The sequence below is a fragment of the Aricia agestis genome, chromosome 2 (assembly GCF_905147365.1).
Source record: "Aricia agestis chromosome 2, ilAriAges1.1, whole genome shotgun sequence".
In the NCBI taxonomy this organism is placed as follows: domain Eukaryota; kingdom Metazoa; phylum Arthropoda; class Insecta; order Lepidoptera; family Lycaenidae; genus Aricia; species Aricia agestis.
Window position 1 is genome coordinate 10,226,501 of NC_056407.1, and position 21,363 is coordinate 10,247,863.

The 21,363-nt window shown below is 36.0% G+C and overlaps 1 protein-coding gene across 1 annotated transcript in view; it reads left to right on the forward strand.

The window, feature by feature from the left end:
- The first annotated feature begins 18,802 nt into the window (after window positions 1–18,802).
- The window catches only part of LOC121735502 (headcase protein), a 79,340-nt gene continuing 76,779 nt past the window's right edge, over window positions 18,803–21,363 (forward strand). The window contains exon 1 of the mRNA XM_042126352.1: window positions 18,803–19,510. Within this exon, the coding sequence (XP_041982286.1) occupies window positions 18,921–19,510 (590 nt within the window). The 5' untranslated portion in view covers window positions 18,803–18,920. The remainder of the gene's footprint in view (window positions 19,511–21,363) is intronic.

Here is a 21,363-nt window from a genome sequence, read left to right on the forward strand (position 1 = left end):
CAGCATAACATTTTTTTCCTCCTTACGTATCAAACACGAAATGAGAGCTTAGTTAAAATAGGAAAGAATGATGTACTTAATATCTCTTTTAATAATAATAATAGGTCCTGTCTGGTGCTGGCGTTTACTAGTGCGATTGATACTTCAGTAAAATCACTTCATAGACGAACATTGTACAATAAAGAGGACAAGCCAGCATAGACTGCAGTCTGCAGTAGCCGCAGCTGCAGTGCCGTGGGAGTGCCCCATTCAGTCAGACACGTTGGAGACACTTTATTTATCAGTAAGGCCTGTTCTTAGGACATAAATGTGTAATGTAATGCTCAATAAGAATAAAAAATACGCAAGAAATAACATGTGGTGCGAGGCGTGAGAACATGGACCAATTTAATAAAGAGACAATGTTTATTTACGAAACAGTACGTTGTACGAATTACATGTTATACAGGTTCTTTTAATTAACTCTACTGTATCTTCAGATAAGATCTTTACAATAATACGCAAACTTATTCTACTAGAAATTACACTAGTGTAGACCACTATATTTTATGGGAAAAATATGGATGGTTTCAGTTCGATTCTCAGGAAACGTCTAGTCATAAATAATTTGTACCATTCAGACGTTTTATCACAATTCCCAAGCGACGTGTTTTCGAGACGTGTTTTCAAAAAGCATAATAATATAGGTATTATATTTAATTACTGTTTTTCGTCAAATTATATCATAATTAATAAGGGGATATTATTAAATGCACATCAGAATATTTTTGCAGCACACTACCTTAACTCCGCTAATTAACTGAATGCATACCAGAAAACCTAATGCTGATAAAAAAAAACTAAAATTTAAACTAAACCGCCTTAGCCATCGTGGTTATTTTTTGTGAACCACCAAGAAGTAGGAGCCCCGCGTAGCAGGGCTCCGTCGACTCATAATTGAAGCCAGTTGTTATTTTCTTTTTTTTTCTTTAGTAGCTTCAAGCGTCAACCCCTAGAGTGCAATTCCTAAGCCGGAGGCTTAATTATTTTGCAATATATCGGTAAGGAAACCTTTGTGCGCGAATCCGACTCGCTCTTTGCCGATTGTTTATTATTATTATTTATAAACTGAGTTACCATTCACTGTGCCAAAGTTTAATCCATGTTAAGTTAGCACTTGATGATTTTTATGTGTTCTTAATTATATGAACATAACAGATTAAATTGGGTTTTATTTAGAATAAATGATTTTCCTAACAGTAATTTAGGTGATGGTTTTCCTTTAAAAAGTTGTAGTATGTTTGTTGAACTAAGGAATTGTTAGATATACAATTTTAATAATAGTTATTCGTTCAGTAAAACAGTTTTGCAAATAACTTTAAATAGTATGCTGAATTCGCATTATTTAGGGTGCATAATTAGTGTGCAAGTCAGTATTTTTGGTGAAACTTTCAAATATTTTGATCGAGAAAAGGGAATATACAGATATTGATTTAAATACATGCCATTAATACTTACAAGAAACAGTATTTTGAAATCCTAAAATATAAAAATTCTTTTATATTCTGGGACACATGCTGCATGTGCTTCCTAATGGAGTTATTATTCAAAATATTATTTTAAAAGCAAGTGAGCAGCTTGTGAATTTAGTAATGATTAATAGCTAAGTATCAAATAAAGCCGATATAGATAGAACTTTCTTTTCGGCAATATATAATTTGCACCTTGCCGAATTAGTCGTGTTTATTGACGCTAGTACAGCTGCCACTCAAAATTATGGATGGAGTATAAATTTTTAACGTATGCCATAAAAAGTGCTTCGCCAAGTTTGATCGCTTCGAGGAACAGTTATATTGGCAGCTACATTAACACTAATTAAAAGTTTTCTTAACTAACCGACTTATTTTCCTTAAAACATGTCGTATCATATTACCTAAATGGGGAACTAGTAGTTAGTACTCGCATAATTAAAAAGATACATACTATTATGATTCCAAATTCGAATCACCTTGTTTTTGTTTGGGAAATATTTAAGGTAATGAAAAACGTGGCGACGCTCGTTGTCTGCTATTCCTTGGCAAAACAGCTGCTCAAAACACGCAATAGGGTACCACTATTTTTATAAAACAACAGACATAAATAATGTCAGGTCAACGGGCGTGTATAATGTGTTTTGGAGTCGAAGTTATGCAAGAGGGCGTTGAAACTCGAGGAGGAATATAAACCGTTCCAAGAAACGTGCTTTGTAGAAAAACATCGATGCTTTATCGATACGAACTCGATATGGGAAAGATTTCGGCTTTAACAGTTTGTTGAAATAGGCCAACTGTAATTAGTGGGGATTTCGTTACGGCTATCTGGACGAGCATAAATAATAAAAGCAATCAATTGGGAACAAACGACGATGTTTCGGCTTCCCCGAAACTACTTACGTGACTAGTAAAACTTAATGGACTGATTTCCTGGAATTTTTTAAAAAATAGAAGTACAATAGTTTAAGTAAACTTTGCTAAAGATTTTTTCGACTAAACAACGGGTGGATAAACCTGAATTTCAAATAGGTTTTATAAAGGATGAGACTTTTTTTCAATGAAAGCTCATTGCGCATAATATTTTCTTGAATATTATGTCAGACGAACTGGCAAGAAACCGTAAAGATACAAAACATTTACTTAAGTACTATCCTGATCCTGAAAAAAAATTGTATTCACGTACAGAAAAGATACCAAAACATTGGAAAGCCGTTTTAGTGATTTTACTTTAAACTGTAACCCATATTTACTTCCTTGTTATAAATAATTTTGACAAGTACATAACATAAATCCGCGAGGTGGCTTTTTAATTTGTACCGTGAAAGGAGCAGGACACACAAAGGCGAACCAAACAAGTTCCACAGGTCCTAGGTATTTAAAGTGCCTCTTATTTGCTTCACAATTTCTCTCAAAGCACTAATAACACTATAAAGGGGATGTACGCAAGGCACCGTGATAATATTGTTGAGGTGTACACAAAGAAATAATGGGGTACAAGCACAAGTGCACACCGAGAAAAGGACACCAAGCCAGGAGAGAAGGATTAAGAAGATTTTTGTATCATCAAAGAAAATTTTAACAGTCTGACACCTAAATTTCTAAATTCTGGATGTCCAATAAAATGTAAAATTTATTGTAGAAGTAAAAGGACTGACGATCCAGCAATGAATTGATAATAGTAATGAAGCTAGAAATCAAAATAGTGTCTTTTATCCACGGCATGGCACTTAATTAAATATTAAATAAGTAACTTTTTTACGTTGGAAGTAATAAGAGATAGTAATTAAGATAAACAAACTTTTATTGCTCAATAATGCTCGCAGTAAAATGAGCTGAATAATAAGTCTTATACCATTCGCAATTTGAAAGACGCAGCTGTCTTTATATTTCGGTGCCGACCGGCTATTATTCCAAACCATAACTCCAATCCACTACACAAAAACGACTAACCCTTCATTGCCTCTTCCTTTTACGGTTCCACGAAAAGAAATAAAGTATGTGCGATCCAAAACAAAGGCAATAAAATCGAAATGACAGGGCCACACGGTTTTCACAGAGATGGGGAGCAAAAAAATTGGAAACTATAATTTCGCATTATGTAACAGACGGAAGGAGCTGCCCGACGGGGTTCGTATGCAGGCGATGTTTAAAAATAACCCAAGGTTAGCTGGCCGAGTATCGCCGAGGGGTCCCTTTGAGAGATCAAGGTCTACCAGTTTTGCGGGATGCCTTTAGCCGTAGCCACATATTTTGTACGAAAACAAGTATACGTATAGAGAAATGGCACGTATGGTTGGGTCTGGATTCTGCACAAAAACAACTTGCAGCAACAATTCGTGAGCTGATGTTATGCGCTATTAGACCAGTTGTTATGTCATAAGGATAGACCTCATTAAAATAATTATTGTTATTTTAAATATCACAAAATGTAATAATTTTAATAAAATATAATTTAGAAAACAACATTTGCGAATTTACAATATTAGTTTAGTGCAAACTCGAAACTTTGGATTTTGTTATTGTCTTATTAGGTAGGTAGTAAGGATTATAACAACAAAGCCTTTGGCATATATTTAAAAAGAAACCTCCATAAAAAACCATTTTACACCCATGTGAAAAAGTAACTAGGTCAAAATAAAGTATCTTGTTAGTGAAATTAGAGTTTGTGAATTAGACTTTTTTAGAATTAGGGCAAAGACGCAGATCTAGAATCTTTCGAGCTTCTAGCTCTACTGTCTACGTCCTCCTATTAGATCTGGCAACTATTTCGTTTTTTTAATGTCACACACACTCACAATTTTAATATGTTCTCAGAGTTTTCTGGGCCCATTAATTTGTTTGTTTACTGAACGTTATCGAGATCCGAGAGCTTTATTTCAACAGATAATTGCCTGGCATTTAATTATAATTGATCACTTATAACAATTAAAATACCAGAGTTCCACACTAAAGTTTTAAAGCACCAGTGCTTATCGCGTTTCATTCGCAAAGTTGTAAATACGAAAACAAAAAAGCATACAACGTAGCCTTGAAGAACCCCTCCGGCAGGTGTACGCTCCGCTGCACCTGCTATATGCAGTGACCTATAAAAGTAATAATTAAATAATTTATTTCCCAACAATTATCCCTTAGATGTGGGTCAAATAAAGGGAGCGTTTTATTAATTAGCACGAATGCTCGTTTAACTGTAATGCTTATTTGAAAATTGTTTATGGTAATTTCTCTATTATGTAAAACATTGGTCTATGGCTAACCGTGAAAAAAATGCTTACATTGACATTTAGAATTTGCATTGTACCTGCTATGCTATTTACATCTACTCATGGAATGTCCAGTGTGTCTTGCAGGCTGCAGCTTCGTAAGGTATAATTACTATAGGTTCGAATTGAATTTCAGCAAAGTAGATATAATTTGCAGCTTAGTCGTAAATTAACTTTGTAATCACTGGAATCCAATCCGTTACCTTTGTTTTTTAACTTCAGTCTGAAAAGTTAAATTTGTTGGTGTAACTTTTCAGACGGACTATAATTCATGATAATTATATTTTTATCTGTGAAATATTACCAAATGGGGACATTAATATTTTATTGAGTCGAGAATATAATTTTATATTTTATTCGAAGTGGGGCGTGATTTGAACATTATCTTTATTTGTATAGACGGTTTTACTAGTACATTGGTACTTGGTAGTTGGTGATGAATTTCGAAAAACTTACACAGAATTTAAATATGAACATTTCTACAAAGTAGTATTATAATATTTAAAGTTTATTCAATTTTGTCCTTACTTAACCTGCATCAACCTGCAGGTACCGTTTTGTGTAGTCTTTGCCAGGAACAGTATTAATCCAAAAAATGTTTGACCGCTAAATATGTAACAGCATAATATATTATACCTCTACATAGCTCCAATAAAATTAATCTGTGGCCTTCGAGACATCATGAAGTAATAACTTTATACTTAACTCGTATAATAAATGCCAGCAGCTGTTTTCTCCTGACGAGAATTTTGCTATATGCATGATGCTCATAACTCATCATAAATTAAAATTTATTGTTCTGTGCCCGTCGCGCCATTTACTTTAAATATCGCCCAAAATCTCATTCTCATTTTTCGTCTTGAAGACTTTTGTACGTCGAAATATTCGGGTAATTTTCTCGCATTTAATCGTAACGGATCCCAAGAGCATAAATAACGCTTTTAAATATTACGATTCACGAATGATGTCTAAGTACCTACATATTTGGGTTATAAGTTATAACTCTAGAAAATAATAATTAATAAATTATCTGCTAACTCAGGTATTCCTTCCAGTGCAAAATTCGTAAAGAAAAATAATCGGCTAAGTGCGTACGAAATCACCATTTATTATTATGTTTCCATATAAATTTTGAGGATTATTCATGGATCCCATCATCAGGTCACCATTTTTGTGAACATGGTACCAAATTGGGAAAAAACCCTATACAACATAAGAGAAAATTGGTTGACAAACTGTGGAGTAATCGTTGCACATACAAAAATAAAAATAAAAAATCCACAGCTGAATATAATATAACCTCCTCATTTTTGGAAGTCGGTTAAAAAGAATCCCGTGAATAAAATTCGTTAACAAAACCCAGCTAGCTTTCTTAACGCATGTATGTCAATAGAAATTTCTAGTGTCTAGAATGTTAAATGTGGCGATCGTGCGCCGATATGACTAATCTAAAACAATAGCTGAAAGCCGTCATAATAAGGCTAGACTTGGCTCATCGACAAAACATCGGCATATCTCACTGCCATTCCACGGTATTATGTGCTAACGAAGTCACACTCTGTAACGTATATGTTTTAGGGTTCCGCACTTGAAGGATTAAAACTATCCATATCAGCCCCAATAATTCTTTTGTAAAAAAGTTTCACTTAGACAAGTGAAAAAGTATATTTTGTTATATTTTTTACTGATGTTGCATTTCTGGTCCTGTCATAAGTTTTTAAGTTATTTAATATTCATAACAAAAAAATGTAGGTAGAAGTAGGCCTTTTTTTTTATGGATTAATACAACATTTTAATTAGATAACAACAATCAAGGCAAGCTAAAAGTGTAGACGTATTTAAAAAAACTAGTCAAAGACTACTATCTTAATAATAATAAGTAATTTTATATTAAGAGGGCGACTAACCCCAAAAATCAAACATCGTCCTTCTCTCTTCACACTCACGCCCGTCTTTCATATGCCAGGTGAAAAAGAACGACGCGGATTCATCGCCAAATTAGTTATTTCTCAATAACTCGATAAATATACAACATTTCAAAAATCTGCTATGTCGATCTCTCAATGATAAAATTTTATACAATGTGTTAAAATATTAACTTAGTTCAATGCACGGTTACGGCAATAAATGAAAAATTTGTGAGAATTAGATGCATCTTTGTGATTTTTTTCTATCGAGAAAATTTTAAGATATCGTGTTTTGGCTCAGATCGAATTCTCAAAAATTTAATGTAGTATCTAGTTTTAGAAAATGAAACAATTCGGGGCTTATTTTCAATTAAGTAAGTATAAAAATGAATTATAGAATCGACATTTTAGGGTTAGTCGCCCCCTCAATAATATGTATTTGGTATAGTATTTAATAATATATTATTTAATAAGTAATATTAAGTATATTTGTATTATATGTAAGTAGTAAGTATATTATTATTGATATAATATTTATTCGTTTAGATAATAAATACTTAATTATGATTGTTATTATAAATGTTTTGAAATTTTCTAGTTTTATAGATGTAAGTAATTAGTTGTAGTTTGTTTATTGCACATTGCCTATTTGCTTTTTATATAAAATAATATTTTCCTGCTTTTCGGTTGCTTGGAAGAAATTGCTGCATAGCAATAAAGCCGCCTTTTGTGTTTATTTAACTTTATTTGAATTTTTATAAATTATGTACCTATGTGTAAATGCAATAAAGAATATTCATTCATTCATTCATTCATTCAATAATTAATGTGTTTTAGTATTTTTGTACGAAACCCTTGCACGAATCCAACTCCCGCTTGGCTCTGTACATTCGTCTGCAAAGGAAATGGGGTTCTAAGTCCTATGTAAAATTTTACTGTCTGCTTTTTATGTAAGACGTTCCAGTGTACGCACATAGTTTTATAGCTATTTGGAATTTCACGTACCGTAATTATAAATACACTAATTGCTTGAATCAAAACATTTTTAACGCTGATATTACATGCATGTGAAACTTGGTAAAGCTGATAAAGAGAACTTGATGTTAGTCGATTTTGTAATTAATTAGGTAGCTAAGATAAAGTTTTACTAGCTTACTAGCTACAAATATATTTAAAGGGGCTCCTATGCAAAAACCACAATTTTTGGCCTATTTTTGCTCTATAACGGTAAGGAACCCTTCGTGCTCGAGCCCAACTCGCACTTGGCCGATTATTTTTTATGTCTTGATAAGGATTTTTGTATAACAAATTTACGTCATAGAATTAACGCCGCATATAGCGCGTACACACTTCTTTTGTGCTAAGAGTATTTTATATATTATACGTGGGAGAGCCATGCTTCGGCACGAATGGGCCGGCTCGACCGGAGAAATACCACGTTCTCACAGAAAACCGGCGTGAAACAGTGCTTGCGCTGTGTTTCGCCGAGTGAGTGAGTTTACCGGAGGCCCAATATCCTACCATATTCCCTTCCCTACCCTCCCCTATTCCCTTCCCTTCCCATCCCTACCCTATTACCCTATTCCCTTTTAAAGGCCGGCAACGCACCTGCAGCTCTTCTGATGCTGCGAGTGCCCATGGGCGACGGAAGTTGCTTTCCATCAGGTGACCCGTTTGCTCGTTTGCCTCCTTATTTCATTAAAAAAAAAATATATATGTGTGTTGAGTTTCCCCAGAGTATAATGCCGTATCTCAAAATGGACTCAACATATCCATAGTAAGCCGTGATCGCATGTACGAATCTGTTTATTTTTGTACACGTAATATCTACTTGTGTTTCCCAGTTGCATTTTTCATCTATTGTTATTCCCAAGAATTTGATAGTATCTGCTTTTTCTATACTTTGCTCATTGCACTGTACATTTATATTATTATACTTAGTTTTTAATTTCCGAATGTCATGTATAGTGCCAAATGTTCATAATAAAATATAATGTTATCAGTGGTTTTTTCGGTAAGTACTTATGTATTTTATGACTAAATATATCTGTCGCATTACAGTAAATCTAAACTTACCTTCTGTTGAAGGTAAGTTTAGTAGCAATGGCCCTAAAGTTATTTTTTTTTCAGGTAAGTTTTTCATGATAAAATTGTTGTGCTATCATGGATAACTATTACTTATTTTAGAAAGATTAATTAATAATGTAGTTACCACCTAAATATTATATTGATCTAGTTAATTTTTCGTTATTTATACATAAACTAGCTGTTGCCCGCGACTTCGTCCGCGTTACCATACTAGTTCACATCCAAAGTATTATTTATTGTACAAAAATATTCAATATACAGAATTGACTTTCCTACGATTTTATTATATATAGATGTTCCGCGCGGCTTCGCTTGCGTAATTTAGGAATTTCACGCAACCGTACATTTTGCAGCAAAAAATAGCCTATGTCCCTTCACGTGGTCTATTCTTCATGTTTGCCAAATAACATAAAAATTGCTCCAGTAGTTCATAATATAATAAGCAATTCCATATAATTTCCCCAGTTTTTTCCACATTTTCATCTATTTCTTCGCTCCTATAAGTCTTAGCGTGATAAAATATTGCCTATAGCCTACCTCGATGAATGGGCTATCTAACATTGAAATAATTTTTCAAATCAGATAAGCAGTTCCTGAGATTAGCGCGTTCAAATAGGCCCTTTCATATAATTTCCCCGTTTATTCCACATTTTCCTCTATTTCTTCGCTCTTAATGCCTACGCGTCTCGCGTATATAATAATTAATGTTCGTGCAGCACGTCTCACTCCGCAGTCCGCGCTCAGGGTATCGGTCAAGTTGATATGGCCATGAAATTGCTGTACTTGTGCTATTATATTATATTTTATTACGTGGTCAATGATGAGTTGTCCATTGGTCCGTGAAGTATGAATTTGGCCGCCCCCTGAATTTGCCGCCCGGGGTACAGACCCCGGCTTGCCCCCCCCTAGATCCGGGGCTGTTTAAAGATATAAGATATTATATTATTTATATTATTAATTATATTATGTCTTTGAATTGAATAATATGACCAGCTAAGCCTGTTTAGCTTTTCTCCATTTATACAGCACTAAGGAGGATTTTATTGGGAGGTACGTTAGTCTATTTAAGTACATTTTACAACCGACTCGCTCAATACCATAGATATCGAAGGCAAAGAGAATAAACCTGGTCATGGGGGACCAGGGCCCGTACCACGAAATGGTTTTGAGACTCAAACAATCGTACGAGAATGTTGCGTTCTACTCTAACAAAACGTGAAATGACGTTGTCAGAGCAGGACGCGGCATTCTCGTCCGATTGTTTGAGTCTCAAAACGGTTTCGTAGTAGGCCTACAGCGTATTTGGAGGTCACAAAGTTCTATATGCTTCAAAGTCCCTACTAATAAATACGAGGCGGAGGTCACTTCCAGGAGTAAGCACTCATAAAAGCGTAGTAAGTACTCAAAACTATGAATTCAGTACTGTATGTGTATACAAAAGATTACTAAACGATTGACCACAAGACAAAGAGCTAGTCAAAATTCTTTGTGGAGTGCTCTTAAGAGGTCACACAGATGCGCTGAATTCAGACAAAAGCCTTAATATCGAGGGATTTAAACGAGTTGAGACGCAATTCCTTTACAAACTTAATGTGCTGGTCAATCACTGACACTAATTCTTAACCCCTGGTTTTAAGGTGCAGTTTTCTTTGAGTTTTCATGGAGGAAAATGGTGAGAAAGTTGTTCTGGCCGTATCATACACGTGGAGCTCTCCCCTCCGAAATGCACATATCACCTGGCATGGAAATAAATTGGGTCACACGTCGAACTAGTTTCTTTCATTACTTATTGGTTATTCCTTTATGCTGGTCTATACAGGTCGTTTTCTGCGTCGTGCTTCTTTCTGGAAATTTTTCAGATCTAACAGGTTACTTTTTAGTTCATACTTATTTTCATAGTACCTACTATTGTTATGTATTCAGCTATTTAATGTTAAAAAAATTAAATGAATGTTTTAACAAGTAGGTAAGTACACAAATAAGTAGTCTTTAAATTTGAAAAAATCTGCGAAGGCTTAAATATTTATTAAGTACTTACTTATTTGAAATTTATACGGTCACTCAGATGAAATAGAAAATTATCTTAAATTGAAATGGTACTTTTGCAGTCTCTTTTAAATTTTAATTAAAAAAAAAATTGAGAATAAAATATCAAACGCTGACTACCTTCTAAGTTCTAAGTAATACGTTTCGTGTTCTACCCAAAGCTACCAGAAACTTCAAACTTGTGAAGATTGGAAGAAACATTTCCCTCAGTATTGCAGCAGAAGTTGAGATGTGAGTTGTGACGGTAATTGAAATACTTCCACACATTTTCAGTTACGTGTTTTGAACTTCGGAGTGGAAGACGGGGCTGGATTGTTTTTAAAGACCATGCACCATTGAGACATATAAGTACTACGTAGTGCTTACTCGTATATCTCAATGCCATGCACTTGTTATTTTAATATTGTCTGTGGTGAGTGGTCTGTGGACCATCGTCCATAAGTAACTAGATAAATAAATGCCCGCAACTCCGTTGCGACAAAACTCGTTAATCGCGCGGCAACCGCACATTTTTACGGGATAAAAAGTAGCCTAAGTAATATGTCCTTTCCCGGGACTCAAAATATCCCACACCAAGTTTCAGCAAAATCGGTCCAGCAGTTTGGGCGTGACGATGTAAAGACAGGCAGAGAGACACACTTTCGTATTTACACATAATATTATTATGGAAATATGGATTAAGTATAGTTAATTTCTTATTCACTGAATGTCACGGAAACCGTACATTTTTCCGCAAAAAAAGAAACCTATGTTCTTTCACGTCTTCATGTGTGCCAAATAACATAAAAATTGCTCCAGCGGGGCTAAAATGGTCGCTTTGAAGAATCATGACATGAATCATAATATGATTGCAACTCTGCTTGCAATTCATTTCTGTATTTTTGTACTGATTTGACATTTGTCAGTTTGACAGTTTTGACAATTCATTTACGGAATTGATTGAGAGGAATTGCTAAATGTGACCATTTTAGCCCCGCTGTACGTTCAAATAAGCCCTTTCAAATAATTTCCCCCGTTTTTTCCACACTTTCCTCTATTTCTTCGCTTCTATTAGTCTTAGCGTGATAAAATATAGCCTATAGCCTATAGCCTATAGCCAGTAGGCTATCTAACAATGAAATAATTTTTCAAATCAGACCCGTAGTTCCTGAGGTTAGCGCGTTCAAATAAGCCATTTCAAATAATTTCTCCCGTTTTTTTTACACTTTCCTCTATTTCTTGGCTTTTATTAGTCTTAGCGCGATAAAATATAGCTTATAACCTTTTTTTAATTGGATTTTTTTAAAGGGCTTATTTGAACGCGCTAATCTCACGAACTACTGGAGCAATTTTTCTGTTATTTGGTACAGATAAGAAGGATAAGGATAAGGATAAGATGGATCATAGGCATAATCCTATGCCTATGATCCATCCATCATAGGATAGGATATTCATCCTATGCCTATGATCCTTCACGTGGTCTACTATCTATAAATTACATTTATCTGTCTATAAATTATATAGCCTGTATAGGCTATATAATTTTGTGAACTAATTTATCTGTGAAATATCTAATTTACGCGGGCGAAGCTGTGCGGAACGTTATATTTCGCGTGGCCACGACATCACGCGTAAACGGCTGGACCCATTTTCGTGAAATTTGGAATAAAGATACTTTGAGTCCCGAAAAAGAACATAGGATACATTTTGTCCCGGAAAAATGTACGGTTACTGCACAATATACTTTTATAATTTGCGCGTAAACTATTCAATCTACTTTGATGAAATTTGGCATGGAGATTGGAGATACTAATTTGAATGTGGGTCAAGGAATGTTTTTGTCCCGGAAAAATGTGCGGTTCCCACACAATATACTGTTCTGATTTGCGCGTAAGCGACTCAATCGATGTAAGGGAACAACTATAAACTAAAGTCCACGCGGACGAAGTCGCGGGCAACAGCTAGTAATATTATAAAGCGGTAGAGTTTGTTAGTTTGTTTGTTTGAACGCGCTAATCTCAGGAACTACTGGTCCGATTTGAAAAATTCTTCCAGTGTTAAGAAAGCCCGTTTATCGAGGAAGGCTATAAGCTATATTTATATGAAATTGCTTAATAATAGAAGAACTACTGCAGCGATTTTTATATTATTTAAGTTATTTGGCAAACATGTAGGCAAACATTAAGAATAGACCACGTGAAGGGACATAGGCTATTTGCAGAAAAATGTACGGTTCCGTGAAATTCCTAAATTACGCGGGCGAAGCCGCGCGGAACATCTAGTAAAATATAATAATATGGACATTTTATATCACCGTATAGTCGAAAATCCTAGACCAATTTTTTTTTAAATCCTAGACCTGCTTTAAGTTCTGTGTTTGGTCGGGCTGAGCTTTGATTAAATATTATAGTCTTAAAAACATGAAAATGTATTTTTCCAGATTCTAGATTCATTAAGAATCACAGCACCATACAAGTAAAGTATTTTTATGCATATTAGTGCTTATAAAGCGAATTTTCATCTTATCCACGGTTTAATTTAAATGCAAATTACAATAACAAAGGGTTACTATAGTATAGGAGCGATTCGCAACTTCTTTGAGAATTGAGATGGAAGTTGGAACCGGTCTTGAGGCGTCAGTGTGGCTCTTTCAAACTCACCCTAGCACACGTGCGCCGAGAATAATTGCTGACATGAATGGCAATGGTTTTATACAAGACTGGTCAATGTTATGGGAATAATCGTGGATTAATCCTTAAGTTCACAGATGGATATAAAAACGAACATGGCGCATTGATCCAAAAAGCATGACGCTGCTTTGAAAAAGGCTGAACAGAAAGTATCTGACACCACTGGTCACACAGTACACACCACACTTCATTTTATTGTAATTGGAGTGTGTCAAAGTTACTGTTGCATATTTCAAACATCTCGAAAAGTCTACATGAAATCATATGAAATGACAAATATTTCAGCCTTCAGCTGGTTTCCGTTGACGTTATTAGACGTCTTATAAGTTAGGTACCTATATAATATAACATTAGTAGGTAATTGATGTAGATATGGCGCTTTTGACTGCACAGTGCACCTACCTTATTGTTTACTGCGAGGCTAAAATGGTCACATTTAGCAATTCCTCTCAATCAATTCAGCAAATGAATTGTCAAAACTGTCAAACTGACAAATGTCAAATCAGTACAAAAATACAGAAATGAATTGCAAGCAGAGTTGCATTTTGCGATTTTAGAAAAATGAATCACATTATGATTCATATCATGATTCTTCAAAGCGACCATTTTAGCCCCGCTGGTCAGTCCACAACACATTGAGTCAAGACATTATCGCTATTGATGACAGAGTACAAAAACTTAGCATTAGGGGGCAGCTTCCCCCCCCCACCTGGATCATGTTGACGTCCCTACTAAGTATATTATCTAGTACTTTCATCTATAAAAATAAAAATAATAAAACGAATTTTTGCCATTTCTTTGCAATACAATATTTTTACAACTAAAAATTATTATTTTTTAATTCTTTCTTTATTTCTAGCTTATCCGCGTAATTTCGTAATTTGGCCCCCCCCTCCCCTGGCCCAGAATCTGCGTAATTTGCCCCCCTCCCTGGTCCAGAACCTGGGTAATTTGCCCCTCCCTGGCCCAGAACCTGGGTACGCCCATGACTCAATAACTTATGAAGTCTTCTTAGCCGTCCGTCCGTAACTATAAGAGCTGAACTATTGAAACTTGGTAAACTACATGTAGTCTGTGAACTGCATTAAGATTTTGATACAAAAATGGAAACATTATTAAAAATTTTAGGGGTCCCCGTAGATACTTACAACTAAAAATTTTTTTTTTCATCTAACCTATGTGTGTGGGGTATCTATGGATAGGTCTTTAAAATCATATTGAGGTTTCTAATATCATTTTTTTTAACCTGAATAGTTTGCGAGATCTTCCAAAGCGGTAAAATGTCCCCCCCCTCTAACTTCTAAAGTAGGGGGGGGGTAAATGATAATTTAAAAAAATATTGTATGATGTACATTACTATAAAAACTAAAAACGAAAATTGGTTTGAACGAGATCTAGCAAGTAGTTTTTGTTTGTTTGAATGAAGTCTGTTACAAAAATGGAAAAATTATTAAAAATTTTAGGGGTCCCCATAAGTATAACTGAAACAAAAATTGTTTTTTTCATCTACCTATGCGTGTGGGGTATCTATGGTCTTCAAAAATCATACTAAGGTTTCTAATGTATTTTTTTCTAACCTGAATAGTTTGCGAGAGAAAGTGGTAAAATGTGCTCCCCCCCCCTAAAGTATGATAATTCAAAAAAATATATATGATGTACATTACTATAAAAACTACCAACGGAAATTAGTTTGAACGAGATATAGCAAGCAGTTTTTTTTGTACGTCATAAATGGTAAACCTTAATTTAACTTTCATCAAATCAACTGAAATATAAAAATTTAAAATAAATCAAAAGCCTTTTAATTTTATAGAAATAAACCTTATTGCTGCTGCGGAACCCTTCATGGGCGAGTCCAACTCGCACTTGGCCGCTTTTTTACACCTTGTGTAGAAAAACCCAAATATCTTACGGAACCCTATTTTTTTCCCAAAATAAAATTTAGTCATGTTACTCGTGAATAATGTAGCTTTCCGATGGTGAAAGAATTTTCAAAATCGGTCCAGTAGTTTTTGAGCCTTTTTATTACAAAATTTAAACAAACAAAGTTTCCTCTTTATAATTAAAAATATAATATTACTAGCTGTTGCCCGCGACTTCGTCTGCGTGGACTTTAGTTTATAGCGCGCGGTGTCAACAAAATTTGTCAAATTTAAAAACTTTTTAAAACCCTGGCAAGTGGTACCCTCTTAGGGCCGCGCTACACCGGAATGGCAGCGCTGAAAGTGCTCGCCTCGCCGCTGCTATTCCGGTGTAGCGCGGCCCTTAATTAATCAAAATACCCAAAAACAGCTGTGCAGTGTGCACATAATCTATACTAATATTATAAATGCGAACGTATCTCTGTCTGTCTGTCTGTCTGTCAGTCTCGCTTTCACGCCAAACGCCAAAAGTATCTCTGTCTGTCTGTCTGTCTGTCAGTCTCGCTTTCACGCCAAACGCCAAAAGTATCTCTGTCTGTCTGTCTGTCTGTCTGTCAGTCTCGCTTTCACGCCAAACGCCAAAAGTATCTCTGTCTGTCTGTCTGTCTGTCTGTCTGTCAGTCTCGCTTTCACGCCAAACGCCAAAACTTCCGAACCGATTGTAATGAAATTTTGTATACAGATAGTCTAAAGCCTGAGAAAGGACATAGGCTACTTTTTTTACTGGAAAAAAGGGTTGTAAGGGGGTGAAAATGCGTAAATTTGTTCAAATTAAGTTAGTTCCAACAATTCATAATAGATGGCGCCGTGAGTCTTCTACATCGCGCTGACGCTTGCTCAAAAGTCTTTCTATAAGACGTGGTATCATCTTACATTTAAGTTTCGATTTTTTTCGATTGTTATATCTATTCTGAGGTATTAAATAACTCAGTACTTTATCTGCGTGTGACGTAACCTTAAATCTATCAATGATAAATAGTTTATGGGTAAAGTTGTGTAATTGGAGGGCTAAATAAGCTTTAAAATTTGGCATAAAATATAAAGTTTAATATAAAAAAAATGAAATACTTATTGTGTGCACACTGCACAGCTCTATTGATTTAAGGGGTACCAGGGTTTTTTTATAAAAGCTTTTGACACCAATTTTGTTGACATCGCGCGCTATAAACTGAAGTCCACGCGGACGAAGTCGCGGGCAACAGCTAGTACATAAAATATGTTTAAGATTTTTGAAATTTTATTTTAATACACATCCAAGACCCAGGAAAATTGAAAACTTTTTGTTCCGCCTGCGGGACTCGAACCCAGGACCCCCGGGATGAGCGCTGGCCACGCGCAATGTGAATTCATTTTCATCGAAATTTTCATGGAAATAAGATATTTTCCCACATCAAAATGTAGCCTATGTCCTTTCTCAGACTCTAGAATAACTGTATACAAAATTTCATTGCAATCGGTTCAGTAGTTTTGGCGTGAAAGCAAGACAGACAGACAGACAGACAGACAGAGATACTTTCGCATTTATAATATCAGTATGGATTAAACATCATATTCTAACGTATTAAAAACTATAAACAAAAACATACTAACTAATAAGTATGATTAGTTCTATGTTACAATAAAGTAAAAAATAAAACGCCATCTGTTGAATCGTATTAGAACTAAAATGTTCATTCCATCAATATATTTCTGGATTTTTTATAATATTATACATAAAATATGTTTAAGATTTTTGAAATTTTATTATAATACACATCCAAGACCCAGGAAAATTGAAAACTTTTTGTTCCGCCTGCGGGACTCGAACCCAGGACCCCCGGGATGAGCGCTGGCCACGCGCAATGCGAATTCATTTTCATCGAAATTTTCATGGAAATAAGATATTTTCCCACATCAAAATGTAGCCTATGTCCTTTCTCAGACTCTAGAATAACTGTATACAAAATTTCATTGCAATCGGTTCAGTAGTTTTGGCGTGAAAGCAAGACAGACAGACAGACAGACAGACAGACAGACAGACAGAGATACTTTCGCATTTATAATATTAGTATGGATTAAACATCATATTCTAACGTATTAAAAACTATAAACAAAAACATACTAACTAATAAGTATGATTAGTTCTATGTTACAATAAAGTAAAAAATAAAACGCCATCTGTTGAATCGTATTAGAACTAAAATGTTCATTCCATCGATATATTTCTGGATTTTTTATAATATTATACATAAAATATGTTTAAGATTTTTGAAATTTTATTATAATACACATCCAAGACCCAGGAAAATTGAAAACTTTTTGTTCCGCCTGCGGGACTCGAACCCAGGACCCCCGGGATGAGCGCTGGCCACGCGCAATGCGAATTCATTTTCATCGAAATTTTCATGGAAATAAGATATTTTCCCACATCAAAATGTAGCCTATGTCCTTTCTCAGACTCTAGAATAACTGTATACAAAATTTCATTGCAATCGGTTCAGTAGTTTTGGCGTGAAAGCAAGACAGACAGACAGACAGACAGACAGACAGACAGAGATACTTTCGCATTTATAATATTAGTATGGATTAGTTTAGAATGTAGACTAATTTTGTAGTGTTTCTTTTTAACCCCCAAGTCCCGACCAAAAAGAGGGGTGTTATACGTTTTTAATAATTAAAAACTGGCCAAGTGCGAGTTGGACTCGCCCATGAAGGGTTCCGCAGCAGCAATAAGGTTTATTTTTATGAAATTAAAAGGTTTTTGATTTATTTTTATACTTATTTCAGTTGATTTAATGAAAGTTTAATTAAGGTTTACCATTAATGGCGTATAAAAAAACTATTTGTTAGATCTCGTTCAAACCAATTTTCAAATCTACTTACCACGTTTCAATAGTATAGCTCTTATAGTTTCGGAGAAAAGTGGCTGTGACATACGGACGGACAGACAGACAGACAGACATGACGAATCTATAAGGATTCCGTTTTTTGTAATTTGGCTACGGAACCCTAAAATGAACTGGATCGTATCCACCAACCATATAAATAGAAATGTGATCAATTGAGCGCTACTGTAGTGATTAGCGGCCAGACGACTGTAATTGGATGTAACCTATAATGCCATTACACAGTGTGTTTGCAGACAATTTTATTAGTGGTAGGCTCGTAGTCACTAGACTGCATTCTGCAATCTGCACTGCAATTTGCCATTGACCGCTACCGCCACCGCGTCCGCTAGCGCGCGAAAGTGAAAATTTGCTAGGCACTTTCTCCCCACCCCGGTTGTCGCGCGTCGGCCGCATCGCCCCGCCCCTCGCTGCACCCCCGCACCCCCTGCGCGCCGCAAGGTCAGCCCCGCGTGCAGGCGGGTGGCGCGGCGGCGGCGCGGCAACGCGCTGCGCTCTTGAAATTTCGCTTTCGTTCACTCGCGGTTATTAGTCGGCCGCGCGCGCTCCGACGAGCATGTGTTTCGTGTGACGCGCTTCGCTACTTCGCGGCGGCACGTTCGATTTCGTTGACGAGTCGATCGTGGTGCGAGATGGCTCCGCGACGGCAGGGTGCCACCGGGGAGCGCGAGGCGGAGGACGCATTCGGCTGCTGCGTACCCGGGGAATGTCTTCGCCCTCGCGAGCCGGTGCGGGTGGAAGATGCTATTCGCGTACTCTGCAATAACGACACGTGCGCCGCCGGCCGGTACATGCACCGAGAATGTTTCGAGCAATGGGAAGGAGGAGTGCTCGCCTATCTCAAGTCCTGTGGCCGAGCGCGATCCTGGTCGGAGCGGCAGAGACACCAAAATTTATGGACAAAAAAGGGTTACGATCTGGCGTTCAAAGCTTGCGGGTGCCGCTGCGGCCGCGGGCATTTAAAGAAAGACTTGGACTGGGCACCGCCTTGTGCTGCCGTGAGATCGGACGACGAGAAGAAGAAGCGCAGACGAGCGAGATCCGGTCGCACGCCGGCGGCGGTAGATACGCGGTCGAGAGCATTCAGCCTGTCCAGCTCTGGGTCCTGCTCCCCGCCGTCAGCATCTTCCGAGCCTTCCACCAGTCCCACCCATGCACCGCCTCATACCATGACACCGGCCAAGAGGAACTCCAAAACTGAACTCGTCTCAGATCGTATTAGGTAAGAGCATTATTTTTTCATTCATGGAAATAATTTCTAATAAAAATACCAGGATGGTAAATAAAATGATTACCTACAGCTTTTAAACATTCGTAGCAAAACAAACGCCACGCCTAAAATAAATTATCGAGCGTCGTTTCCTGAGATACGATGATAGTTATATTTTAATCTTATAAGTTATAAAAATAATTTCGTAATATTGTTTACCTGTGCATTTATCGAAGATTGTGGCAACTGGCAACTTATGTCTTGCAAAACTGGTCGGTTCTTGGACTTGGAACAAGCCGCAAGACGGGAACTGGCAAGACAAGCAAAACCGGCAGAAAATGCTGCATTGATTATTAGGATTTAAGATCAACACCTAATAATTATGCAAAAACAACTGTCGAACCAGCATATTATTATACAGGGTGTAACAAAAATAAGTGATAATACTTTAGGGTGTGTACGTGTTCCTTGTAGAGAGTTCACTGTAAAAGTAAAGTATTATCACTTATTTTTGTTACACAGTGTATAGGTACCCAACTATTTTAAGTAATAGGTTTCTCTGTGAATTGCGACGTGTTTACATACAGAAAATAAATTAAGGAATCAAGGTGGGCGCATTGAATTGCTCATGTGTCATATATTTTGGCAATACGATAAACGTAGGTATTAAGTAGGTACATAAATAATATTTTTACGTTCGAATGTGTCCAGAAATGTTATTTTAATTTTTCTTGCAGTTGCACAAAATAAATCGGCCAAGTGCGAATCGGACTCGTGCTCGAAGGGTTCCGTACCGTTATAGGGAAAAAATAGGCCAAAAATTGTGTTTTTGTATGGGATTCTCCCTTAATTACTTATTTTATTTAAATATTATTATTAATTATTAAAGTAAACATAATATATTTAAGGCCTTTATGAAAATTTCAAGTACCTACCACTTATCATTATTGATTACGAGCAGAAAGGGCCAAAAAATCACGTTTGTTGTATGGGAGCCCTTAAATTTAATATTATTTTGTTTTTAGTATTTGTTGTTATAGCGGCAACAGATACAATCTGCGAAAATTTCAGAACTCTAGCTACCTATGGTGGTTATTGAGATACAGCCTGGAGACAGACAGACGGACAGACAGACATCGAAGTCTCATGACTAGTCCCATTTTCACCCTTTGGGTACACCTATGTGAAGTTAGCAACCGAGTTCAAGGTAAATGATTTTTATATATGTCAGTCGATTGTACCCGGAGTGTACCCGATTGTACCGCAATTAAAATCGTTTGTACCTCAATAGGGTAGAAATGGGGGGGTGGTAAAATTTGCTTAGCAACCGACATAAAGATACCGGAATTTCAATGATGCCATCTGGAAGAGTATCGTTTGTACCGGATTGTACCCGTTTTTAAAGTTATTTTTTTTTTATTTTACGAAAAAAAAAACAAAAAAAAATTTTCCCTAAAAATAAGGCTTTGTATGGAGTAGAAGGAAAGAAAGTATATAAAGCAGTTCAAATGTGTAAAAGAAGTTATTTTTTGAGGTAGATTCGTTCGGTCTTGACGAATTTTCCAATATCTTACTATAAAAGTCGGAGTTATATTTTGCAGTTTTTTTGTCGTTTGTACCTCGCCAAAACAGAAAGATTATAAAAGAAGATACTATTCACTTCATATTTACACAAAAAAATTTGAGGTACAAACGATTTTTCATACAGTAACAACGTCAGAGATTCGATCGGTCTTGACGAATTTTCGAATATCTTACTATAAAACTCGGAGTCAAATTTTGCAAATTTTATCGTTTGTACCTCGCCAAAACCGAAAGATTATAAAAGAAGATACTATTCACTTCATATTTACACTAAAAAATTT